The sequence below is a fragment of the Aspergillus mulundensis genome, assembly GCF_003369625.1.
Source record: "Aspergillus mulundensis strain DSM 5745 chromosome Unknown scaffold_4, whole genome shotgun sequence".
In the NCBI taxonomy this organism is placed as follows: Eukaryota; Fungi; Ascomycota; class Eurotiomycetes; order Eurotiales; family Aspergillaceae; genus Aspergillus; species Aspergillus mulundensis.
In genome coordinates, this window is record NW_020797892.1 from 1,050,601 (window position 1) to 1,063,154 (window position 12,554).

Sequence of the window (12,554 nt, forward strand, 5' to 3'; positions counted from 1 at the left end):
GCTGTTCGATAGAGCGAACACCAGGGTGGAGTAGACGCAGCTCTGCTAAAAACTGTTTGGTTTTGATCTTCCACTGAACGAACTAAAAAAAAGTACGCCTCTATGCCACTGTCAGGCTAGACGCTCACTGTGTGGTTCCTGAGCTATGCTCATTGTCGGATAATACATCTGATCTGAGCGACACGAACGCTACTCATCATCAAGAGTGCGATCCGCATCGAGGTGCGAAGTCGTGATGCTGGCAACCCAGAGATTGTTGAAGGGAGAAGTTGAAACTGCCGAGCGAGAAGGAAAACAGAGTTTGTCGTTAGCGTTGTGGCACGTGACAGGTACCTCGCTTATTGTGTCATGTGATTTGGCAGGGCCGTAGTATGCGAGTCGAACCAGCGTTCTGCCACAAATTTCCCTGAGAGGAGAGTGTTGGAGCCTGATAATAAAGCGCATGCTTGTTTAAGCAGGTAAGGCTTTGCAGGGAATGTGGCGGACAATTCAATCCAACATCGCGACGAGTTTTTAACACATTCCAACATATATTTTGCTAATCGGTCTCTAGTTTAGCAACTTTCTGTACGGAATGCTTAATTCCCGCTTGAGCTAGTGGCTAACAAATGCACTGACAGTAGAGGTAGGCTACATAGCTATACTTGCATGGTCAGGAAAAGATTAGTTTATACGTTTTCAACACTGTACTTGCAGCACTCGTTGCCAGGCCAAAACTTTTGCCTCAGGCAGTATATTAGCACGTGACACAACCAGCGGTATATCTTATCCGCCAAAAAATTGCACGCATCTTTTTCCTTTTTTCTTCACACATTTCATACCTCAGAACGCATAATCAACCTCCAAATCCTGTAACTTTCTAGGTTATGTCCATAGGATGGTAGGTCATATTGGCGAACGAGATTAAGCTTCTGGCATGAGCAATGGGATTGTTATGGCTTCGCTGCCGCGCTGCGTTTCTTCGGAGGCGTTGGTGCAGTGGTGGCTGAAGTCGCCTGTTACTCACACATCACCGCAACTATTATTTCCGTATTGTAGTTTGATTCCTGGAGCGTGAGCAGACCTCTTAGGAGAGGCTGGCAGATTCTCAGGGTGCGGCTGAGGAACATGTCGGATTGCGGCTTTAGTGGTCGCACCATGCCTATCATCTATCAACTAGGGATGTTATTTGACAAATGTCATGTCGTATATGTCCACCGGTATGTCCGTCAACGGGGTGACAAACTCGGGTCGGACATGTCCGATCGGCGCCCCACTTCCCCTAAAGAGAGCTATTTTTGTGAGCTTGTAAGCTACTAGGCCAGGCGGGGAAATTTTAGGTAGTTTTAAGCTATTTTAGGACTAGCCTTACCCACCTAGTCACGTGCGTGTCAATACGGGTTGACATAAAAAACATGGACATTGTCGACAGATTGACACAGTGGAGAAGATGTCGACATTTTAACATCCCTACTATCAACCAACACCTGTTGTACAGTTGTCTGATAGTGAACAAGTTCCAGCAGTGGCATGGGCCGTAAACAGGAGCATATGTGTATGTAGCATGCATATCCCTAGACCCTTGAGAGGTGATAAATATGGAGCCAAGGCTTCTTATATATTGACAGGGCCTATATTTGCTCCTAGAGTTGCCAAAGCACGTCTTCTGTGCTGTCTTCCCAATTCTTGACTTTCAAAGTCAAAAGAATCAAGCTCGAGCCATGGCCATGGCTGTCAGTTGAGTGACGAAACAAGGATATTAATGCCTGTAAACCTGGCCTGCATGCCCAAAAGTCAGCTCGGACGCTCGGAGCCTTCCAGACCTGCTCAGTAATATGGCGGCGGCTTCCCCACCTCCACAGCTCCTGGCTGCTCTCTCCTTTTACAGCCCACGCTTCTTCATCTTCCTTTCATCATCCCTTGCTTGCATATACCTTAATAGACTTATGACAGCACACGTTATGGTCATTATGTGCTGCTTATCCACTCGTTAATACTGTACATTCTCTTATCCCCGCCACTATCTCGATAACTCCGCCCTGTGGGATTCACCCGGCCGCGCCGCGCTCCCTATTCTGCCTCAATAGCCTCCGCAACAACCGACCATGGTTGCTGGCATCAGTAAACGCCAGCAACTGCGCAATGAGCGTGCGTTGCAGGATCTCATCCGGTCGGTTCCCGGCAATGACCGGTGTGCCGACTGCTCAGCGATGAATCCAGGTATGAGCGGTTCATTATATCCCAGTCCAACCCCAGCTAACCACTTATCGCATCATACAGGATGGGCTAGTTGGAATGTACGTACCTACCGATTACGAACCGAGACCGGGAGACAACTAATGCGGGCTATATAGATAGGTATTTTCCTATGCATGCGATGTGCGGCCCTGCACAGGAAGATGGGAACCCACATATCAAAGGTTAAATCGCTGAGTATGGACAGTTGGGCCTCAGACCAAGTTGATGTGAGCTACTCGAACAATCTGTGTCGAGGTCACGGCTAATGGAGATGATCGCTAGAATATGAAATGCCATGGGAACATCCTCGTGAACAAGATTTACAACCCCAGGAACGTCCAACCACCGGTCCCTACCGATATCGACGAGTCCGACGCATGCATGGAGCGGTTCATCCGGCAGAAATATCAGACAAGGACCTTGGAGGATGGAAAGCCAAAGCCACCAAGCCGACATGATCCAAGCTATACAAGGTCACCAGAGGGCACACCTCCGCCGTTGCCTCCGAAACCTGCCCGCCCGTTCGGGTTCGGTCTTCGGTCTGCCTCGTCCGCTGTGAACCTCAACCGCCACTCTGCTAGCAGTCATGGTCCAGACTCGCCCACCAGCGATACGCGCCGTTCATCGTTTGATGCTAAGCTCGCAAAGTTGAAGGAGATGGGCTTTACAAATGAGCGCAGGAACACTACCGCTCTCCGGGAATTGGACGGAAATTTGGACAAGACAGTTGAGACCCTGAGGAGGCTGGGAGAAGGCAGGCAAATACCGCAAGTCAGGACACCGGCCGCCACAACAACTGGAATGGGTGCATCCGTCAATCCTTTTGATCAATTAGATGCCAAACAGCCGACGCAGCCAGCGCAACCGTCGCAGCTAAACGGGTCGAGCTATAATCCCTTTGACATATCTACTCCGCAACCGCAGGCTCCGCCCCAGCCGCAACCCATCCAATCTCTCGAGCAGTCATTTCAGAACCTCCAAGTGGCACAACCTCTGTTCCCTCACTCCACTGGGGGTTATCCGCACAGGCAAAACTCACTCCCAACATACACCCAGCCTCTTGCTTCTCCATTCGCTCCATCCCCAGCCGGCTTTGCTGCGTCCCCACAGCCGCTCGATAACGGAAACAACCCATTCTTTCAGACTGGGGTTCAGGCCCCTGCACAGCCTAGTCTGAACACCCCTCCGCAGAATCCTTACTCAACCCAAACAAACCCATTCTTCAATCAAGTCCCCGCGCCGCAACCGCAAACAGCATTCCAGACCCAAAACCCGGCCGTTTCAACGGGCGCTGGAGTTGGTTTCCCGCCTACACTGCAGCATGCGAGCACTATGCCCTCCTTATCATCCTCATCATCACCATTTGGACAGCCTTCTCCCTTCCAACAGCAACCGCAGTCACAGGCACAGCAACCCCAGCAGCCGCAACCACAGCTCGGATTGCAAGCTTCGCAACCCGGCCAGGGTCAATTCAACCCTTTCCAACCAACCATGACTGCTCCTAACGCCCAACTAAGTGGTTATGCTACTCAGCCTCCATCTCAGTCTCCATTTGGATATCAACAATCTGCGCAACCGTTTGCCCCGCATCCTACAGGGCGAGTTGACAAGAACAGTATTCTTGCTTTGTACAGCTTCTCTGCGCCTCCTCCTGCTATTCCAGAACAACAGGCAGTGCAGCAGCCCCAGGCAGTATTTGGAGGTGTACCCGCTGGCCAGGGGCAGAATCAAATGGCGAATCAAGCTATTGCCCCCCAGGCGGTTGGAAGCCAGAATCCATTCTTAGGCGTTGCAACTGCACCAGGAGCACAAAACCCAGCCCAGGTCCCAACCCAGCCGTCTATGTACGGCACGAATGTGAACCCATACAACCCCCCTGCCAATACCGGGTTCATGCGAGGCCATATGAGCCAGCAAAGCGTGGATATCAACGGCTTGCAAAGTGGACGGCACAGCCCTGACGCCTTTGCTAGTCTCAGCGCAAGATACCGATAAAGCTCGCCATGTCTATTCATTTATTTCAAGAGTATCTCTTTGGCGTGTAGGAATATCAAAACACTATGCATTTGGGCGTTTTCATCTATATATGTCTGAAGATTAGCCTGGACTATGTTTGCTACAGTATATAGCCTGCAATCATGTACAGAATCGACTATTATCTATTTTAGGTTTGCTTTCTGTCACGAGCGAAAGACTGATGGTCAACTTGCTTAGATTGGTTATTGTGCCCTAAGGGGATGTTTAGAGGGTGTCACTCCGTACACCCCCCAGATGACTAGATCTACCCCCCTAGGCCGTATCTAACGTAAGCAACACCCAAGTAAGACGTCCCGATTAGGAAGGCGCCCGGTAACTACGTACACCCCCCCCCTTTAGTAATAAAATAATAATACTCCTCCACGCCGCCGCGGCGCAACCTCCGCCCGGTAAATTAACTAGTAAAGGTAAAGCTATTTAAAACTTTTAATTTTTAAAACTTTAGAACTCCTGCGCGATAAATATTTATATATTTTTTTTCCCTTTTAATATAAATTTTTAACCTAAGTAACCTATTATAGCTATAAAACCTGCTATAGTAGTAAAATCTTATAATTTTAATTTTAATAAAAAAGTCTAAAATACCCTTAATTTATTAACTAATATTAATAAGCTTATTACTAGTGCTAAACTCCTACCTTTTTTACCTAATAATTCCTATTTTAATAAAAAAACCGCGCTATACTTTATTTAATAATATATAAAAAATAATTTTTATTTTATTATTATTTTTTAATTAAAGGTAAAAAAAGTAATACTTTAATATGGCCTTAAAAACTATTATATACTTAAGGTATATTATTAGCTAGCTTAAAAAAATATAGCTATAAAGGGCTTTATAGTAAAGGCCTTTATTATATTTAAAGTTATAAAAAGCTTTAGTATAAAGCCTTTTATAATTATAAAGCCCTTTATAACACTAAAAATAATAAAAAATTAAGAAAATATAGTTGCAAAGGGCTCTGCGCTAAAGCTTTTTATAACTTTAAATATAATAAAGGCCTTTATTATAAAGGGCTTTATAGCTCTAAATGTAGTAAAAAAAAATAATAAAAATAGGGATATTTTTAAGTATTAGTTTATTTTTATTAAAAAGCTAGGCTACCTATTTTATTATATAGTACGCCTTCACGTAAATAATAGTTATTAGTACTTTTAAACTTATAATATAAGCTATAATTATAGGCTTATATTACCTAGTACTTAAATATAATATTAATAATAATAAATACTTTAATACTAGGTGTAAATTAATTAAGTAGTTAAGCTTAATACTTTAATATATATTATTTTAAGCTATTTATATTATAAGATTTCTAGATGCCTTATTTAGTTAAAAAATATTTAAAATTATTAATATACTTTTTTTAAGTATTAGCTTGCTAGTAAAACACTTGTATAAGTGCTATTTATATTTTTTAATAATTTTATAATATAAATATTTAATTATTATTACTTAATAAATAGTAAGCTATACTACCTTTTTTTTATATATAAATAAATTATTAAGCTATTAAAGTAATTCCTGTTTATTCTTTTTATAAATTATATATATAAAATAAACAAGTACGGCCTTTTACTACTAAATATTATTAAAATAATAGCTATAAACAAGATATTTTATATTAGCTTTACCTTTTTAAGTAAAAAAAATAAAAAGTTATATACATGGGCATTAAATAATATTAAAAGTATCTATCTTTATTACTTTATTAAGCCCTCCGGGTCTAGTACTAAAATAAATAAGCCTTTAATTATTTTAATTAATTATAATATAGCGCTTTTAAATACCCTTAATAACATGTTTTTTTTATTAAAGCATGTACTTTATTAATAGTATATTATAAATAATATTATAGCTAGGGTAAAAAAAAAATTACTACTAAAATATAAGCTAAGGCTATATTAAAGCTGCTTAATTTTATTAATTAATATACTTTATTTTAAAAGGTAAATAATAAATAAGCTTTAATAAAGCTTTATTTAGTAAGGTATTTTTATTAAGTATTAAAAAAGGCCTTTTAAAATAACTAGCTTTAAGTTTACACTTAGTATAAAAAGTATAATTAGCATAATCTTATAGATTATATTAAGAATTAATAGCTTAAAAAAAATATTAAGCACTGCTTTTTAACCTGCTATACTAGTAAAATTTAATACTTTAATTAAATTACTATATTTTAAAATAAGGGGTCTTATATTACACTAAAAAAAATAATATATTTATAAATAATTTACTAGTAACTATTTATTAAATAAAAAATATAATAATTTATTATTATTTATAGGTTTATATAATACTTTAAAAAAAAAAATTACCTATTTTTTATTTTTTATAACCCCCTTATTTTACTTTATACTTAGCAAGATCTTTATACATGTATTATAAAAGGTTATTATATTTTAAAAATACTATTTCCCGCCTGTAAAAAAAAAACCTTTAATAAAATAGTATATAGAAATACTAAAAAAAACTATTAAAATTTTTTATATTTATATAATACTAGCTTACTAGCAAAAATCTTTATTATTATTTTTATATTAGTTTTACTAGTAATAATACCTTTTTAAAAGCCATAAACTTTTTTAAATTAATTTTTATATTATAATATAAAACCTAATAAAGGTATAAGGCCTGCTAGCTAAAAAAAATAAAAATATTAAAAAAAAAAACTTTACCTGTGATTTATCTTACTATAAAGTTATAAAAATATATATTAAAAAGGTTAGCTAGTAAAATAAGTAAGTAATAAAAAAGGTAAGAAAGGTAATAAAAGTAAAGGTAATAAAAAAAATACTAGTAGCCGTGAATAGCATTATTATTATTAAAAATTTATTAAATACTAAGTTAGTAGCTAAAAATAGTATTAAGAATTAAGGCTATAAAAAAGGCTATAAAAAAGAATATATTAAAGCACTTATAGTAGTTTTTAAGTTATTTTTAAAAAATTTTAGCCTAAATTAAAAAAAAAAATTAAATTTAGCTATATTTTATTATATTTTTAAAAAATCTAGAGTTATTTTTAAAGCAAGTAATTAAAAAAATTAATTATTATAGTAAAAAGAGCGTGTTATAAATATATATTTTAGTTTTTTAAAAGTATATTAATTTATATATAATTTTTTATACAAAACTAAGTACCCGCGCGTTAAAAACCTTTTTACTTTTTTTTTTTATATAAATAAACTTTTAAATAACTTTAAAATTAATTTACTTTTAGGTACTTTTATTTATATATAATTTTTTATAAAAAACTATGTACTAGCGCGTTAAAGGCCTTTTATTAAATATTTTAATAAGGCTAAGGGGGGGGGGTGTACGTAGTTACCAGGCGCCTTTTTAATTAAAATATTTCCTAATATAGCTTTACTTATGTTAGGCGCGGCCCGGGGGGGTACACCTAGTCATCTGGGGGGTGTATGTAGTGCAACCCATGTTTAGAAAAGCTGATTCGATGGCTCAAACCGGACGGAAGAGACCGGGGTTGGTTTGCCACGGCGTTCTAATCCTGACTGCCAAGCGCACTTGTCTCCAAATGCTGCGTTAGACTGCATAAGCGTACTGATCTGAGATTCAGTGGACTTTTCCAGAACGCGCCAAGAAGAGCGGGCAAGCCGCCAAGAGTCCGCTCACCAACCACCTTGAGCAGGCAGACACGTGCTCGTGCGATCTGGGGCTGGCCGCGGAGGCAAGTGTGGGTAAGGCTGGGATGCGACTCGGATAAGAACGGCATCGAGGTTTCGTTCAGTTAAGAGACAGGAAAGAAGGTTGCAAAAGCGAGAGGTGCTGGGGGTTTCATACTGGAAAGTTGCCCAACCATTGACGAGAAACCATTGCTGAGAAACCCGAAGGTCATTTATCAAACTTCATCTGTGATTTGGCCCGTGCCCTCTGGGTTCACCTTCCTATTTGGTGTTGATTCATGGACACCCGCAACGCGCCATCCCACCTCACCAGCCCAGCCAAGATCGCGGCCAAGGTTGTCGGCCTGGGCGCCAAGCTGATTACCTCGTCTCTACCAATCGTTACTATCTGGAGCGGAGAATTTTTATCATGGTGGAGGGGAAGTGCCATCATCGCGCAGGCAGTGGATCGGTCTATCAATGCTCCCCCTTGGGCACTTAAAATCTGAGGAAGTCCCCTTACCCGTCTTCCTTGCTCACCAACCTTGATCAATTACAGAGAGTTCGCTTGGCTCTGCGGTCTATTCGTCGTCTGAGACAATCTTTTAGCTTCTCAGCTCACTTGGTAATGGCTCGCGAAAAGAATGCCGACCCTGGAGGGATCCAGCCCGGCCATGCTGCCCTAAGCCTGCCGGCATACTGCCTCCCATTCGACGACGTCCTGCGAGAACTCGGGACCAATGTCGACGAGGGCTTGACCAAGGACGAGGCAGCCCGCCGTCTCCAGCAGTACGGCCCCAACCAGCTGGATGAAGGCGAGGGTGTCTCCGTGGTCAAGATCCTCGTGCGCCAGGTGGCCAACGCAATGATGCTAGTTAAGCGGCCCACTTTACTCTATCCCCTTCCCGCTCCTTGTACAAGAACTCCCAGAGTCTGATCCAATTCGTCGTTGCAGGTGCTGATTCTGGCCATGGCGGTCAGTTTCGGGATTCAGTCGTGGATTGAGGGTGGTGTGATTGCTGCGGTTATTGCCTTGAATATTGTCGTCGGCTTTTTCCAGGAATATGCTGCTGAGAAGACCATGGAGTCGCTGCATTCGTTGAGTTCGCCTACTGGGACTGTTTCGAGAGACGGGGAGACCTTTTCGGTTCCGTCGGCGGATATTGTACCCGGTGATATGGTTGAGTTGAGGACTGGTGATACCGTCCCTGCGGATATCCGGTGAGTTGCCTTATATCATTGCCAAACGGCGTAGTAAAGAAGAAAAAGTTTCTGACTTGGTTAGATTGGTCGAAGCTGTCAACTTTGAGACCGACGAAGCCCTTCTCACTGGTGAATCTCTACCCGTGCAAAAGGAATGCGACTCTACGTTCAAGGAAGAGACCGGCCCTGGAGACCGGCTGAACCTCGCTTACAGTTCGAGCACTGTCACTCGTGGCCGTGCCCGTGGTGTGGTGGTCAACACCGGCATGGCTACAGAGATAGGTTCTATCGCAGCCGCCCTACGCGCTACCAACAGTAAACGCCGTCCGGTCAAGCGTGGCCCTGAGGGCGAGACCAAGAAACGCTGGTACCTCCAGGCATGGACGTTGACTGGAACCGACGCAGTTGGCCGCTTCCTCGGAGTCAATGTGGGCACTCCGTTGCAGCGGAAGCTGTCGAAACTTGCCATTCTGCTGTTTGGTGTTGCGGTTCTCTTTGCCATCATTGTCATGGCCGCGAACCTTTTCTCGGACGATAATGAGGTTATCTTGTACGCTGTTGGGACCGGTCTGAGTATGATTCCTGCTTGCTTGGTGGTTGTTCTCACGATCACCATGGCCGTCGGGACCAAGCGCATGGTTGAACGAAACGTGATTGTTCGCAAGTTGGACTCGCTGGAGGCGCTCGGAGCGGTGACGAATATTTGCTCTGATAAGACCGGTACCTTGACTCAGGGTAAGATGGTGGTGAAGAAGGCCTGGATACCTTCGCGAGGAACCTACTCAGTGGGCAGCTCGAACGAGCCTTTCAACCCAACTGTTGGCGATGTCACTTTTACCCCGCTGTCACCCATGGACTTTGACGACGAGAAAGAGGGCCCCGCGGCTGAGAATGTCGAAGGTTTGGTGGAGGGCAACCATGCACTTGAAGACTTCCTCGACGTTGCATCCATGGCGAACCTGTCTCACGTGTTCAAATCCGAGGAAGGAGACTGGCGGGCACGAGGCGAGCCAACGGAGATTGCTATCGAAGTGTTTGCCTCTCGTTTCAACTGGAACCGAGACCGGTGGACCAAGGGCTCGAAGGCTGTGTGGCACCAAAAGGCAGAGTTTCCGTTCGATTCAACCGTGAAGAGGATGTCTGTCATATTCAGCAAAGTGACTCAAGAGGGAGAGCACAGCATGGTCTTTACTAAGGGTGCGGTTGAGAGAATCGTTGACGCCTGCAGCACTGTTATCTGGGACGAAGCGTCAACTCCTGTTACCTTGACTGACGAGATGCGCAACAAGATCTTCCAGAACATGGAGGAGCTTGCCAAGTTGGGCTTACGTGTGCTGGCACTGGCACATCGGCCGTACAACGAGCAAAGCCGAGTTCTTGAAGGATCTGATATCAACCGTGACGAAGTTGAAAAGAACCTCTGCTTCCTCGGCCTCATCGGATTATATGATCCGCCGCGCCCTGAAACCGCGGGTTCAATTGCCGCTTGCTATAGAGCAGGCATCACGGTGCACATGGTGACCGGCGACCATCCAGGGACCGCCAAAGCGATTGCCCAACAGGTCGGCATCCTCCCGGCAGACATGTCAGTGCTGGGAGCAGATGTAGCAGAAGCCATGGTCATGACGGCCGCCCAGTTCGACCGACTGTCTGAGGAGGAAATTGATGACCTCCCGACCCTCCCCTTGGTAATTGCTCGCTGTGCCCCGCAGACAAAAGTGCGCATGATCAACGCCCTCCACCGACGCGGTCGATTCGCAGCTATGACCGGCGATGGAGTCAATGACTCCCCCTCCCTTAAACACGCAGACGTCGGCATCGCCATGGGCCAAGCCGGGTCGGATGTTGCGAAGGACGCGTCAGACATCATTCTCACCGACGACAACTTCGCATCAATCCTCAACGCCGTCGAAGAAGGCCGACGCATCTTCGACAACATCCAAAAGTTCGTGCTGCATTTGCTGTCGGAGAACATCGCACAAGCATGCACGCTGCTCATCGGCCTGGCCTTCAAAGACCTCGACGGCAAATCCGTGTTCCCGCTCGCGCCTGTCGAAATCCTCTGGATCATCATGATCACGTCCGGCATGCCGGACATGGGTCTCGGCATGGAAGTCGCAGCACCAGATATCATGGACCGACCACCACAAGCCAAACAGGGCATCTTCACCTGGGAAATCATCGTCGACATCGTCGTCTATGGCCTCTGGACCGCAGCGCTCTGCCTCTCTGCATTCTCCCTGCGCATGTGGGGCTTCGGCGACGGAAATCTCGCGTCAGGCTGTAACAGGGAGTACTCAGAAGCCTGCGATCTAGTCTTCCGCGCGCGCGCAACAACATTCGTGTGTCTCACGTGGTTCGCGCTCTTCCTGGCGTGGGAGATGGTGAATCTCCGCCTGTCGTTCTTCCGCATGCAGCCGGACTCCAAGAAATACTTCACGCAGTGGATGTACGACGTCTGGCGCAACAAGTTCCTCTTCTGGTCTATCATGGCCGGCTGGATCACTACCTTTCCGATCCTGTATATCCCCGTGCTGAACACAGTCGTGTTCAAGCACACCGGTATCAGCTGGGAATGGGGCATTGTGTTTGTTGAAGCCGTGCTGTTTTTCATGGGCGTTGAGGCGTGGAAGTGGGCGAAGAGAGTGTTTTATAGACGGCGGGCGGCTAGGAAAAATCAAGATCAGGATGTCAGGCCGTTGGAGGAGATGCGGAATGGCAGTGAGACTGCCTAACGTTTGCTCTCCCTCGCTCGATGGAGTGAGTGGGGGATCTGGATCTCTTTGGACTTGGGACTGGATACGTGTGATATGGACTTGGACTTTCTGGATTTTTGGACTTTGGACATAGAGGTGGACTTGGAACTCGGTGTGGACGTAAAGGTGGATTGGGGGCGTCTTGGATCGATCTCGAGGGAAGGGACTGGGGTCGGAGTCTGGGTGGCTGGCTGTTGCTGTTTTCTAGGTGGATAGATGAGGGAGGATAGCCTGGTTGTAGCTAGCGGCAGTGGTAGCGGTATAGGTAGCGATAGGATAGCTGTAGAATGCCAGATGGAGTACGAACATTTGGACTCATACCGTAGGATAGATGTATATGTAGAACAGGGTATCCCTGCTTACCTTGCACCATGCTCCCACAACGCAACCCTAATGAGACTCGCCACATCGGTCGTGCCGTCTTCCTTGAGGTGCCCAGGTCCGGCGGACCCCTTGAGATCCTTCTATTCCTGCAGCTTTTCGTCGATGTCCTCCCCCATTCCGGACGCATGCAGAATCTCACACAGGCAGTAATGACAGTCGAGGAGATCTGGGTGAGGGAGTGGCCTGAGCCTGGGTGAACTCCACTAGCAAGTCGCTCGGAATTAGGTTGCGAATGTCGGGGGGACGATCAGGGTAGGCTTTGACTTTGTATTTGTTCTCAGTCTCCTATATGAGGTCGAATTATTAGCAACAGGAAGACGGGATGGAACATAC

The 12,554-nt window shown here is 44.5% G+C and overlaps 2 protein-coding genes across 2 annotated transcripts; both read left to right on the forward strand.

The window, feature by feature from the left end:
* Positions 1 to 2,084: 2,084 nt before the first annotated feature.
* Positions 2,085 to 4,212, forward strand: DSM5745_04865 (putative GTPase activating protein for Arf; the record flags this gene model as incomplete). The annotated part of the gene is made up of 4 exons (XM_026746881.1): positions 2,085 to 2,199; positions 2,260 to 2,276; positions 2,334 to 2,444; positions 2,500 to 4,212. The coding sequence occupies 4 exons, from the start codon at positions 2,085 to 2,087 to the stop codon at positions 4,210 to 4,212; spliced, it is 1,956 nt and encodes a 651-aa protein (XP_026604361.1).
* Positions 4,213 to 8,506: 4,294 nt separating this feature from the next.
* On the forward strand, positions 8,507 to 11,816 carry DSM5745_04866 (cation-translocating P-type ATPase; the record flags this gene model as incomplete). Its single annotated transcript, XM_026746882.1, has 3 exons — positions 8,507 to 8,752; positions 8,834 to 9,099; positions 9,164 to 11,816. The coding sequence occupies 3 exons, from the start codon at positions 8,507 to 8,509 to the stop codon at positions 11,814 to 11,816; spliced, it is 3,165 nt and encodes a 1,054-aa protein (XP_026604362.1).
* Between the last annotated feature and the right edge of the window lie 738 nt (positions 11,817 to 12,554).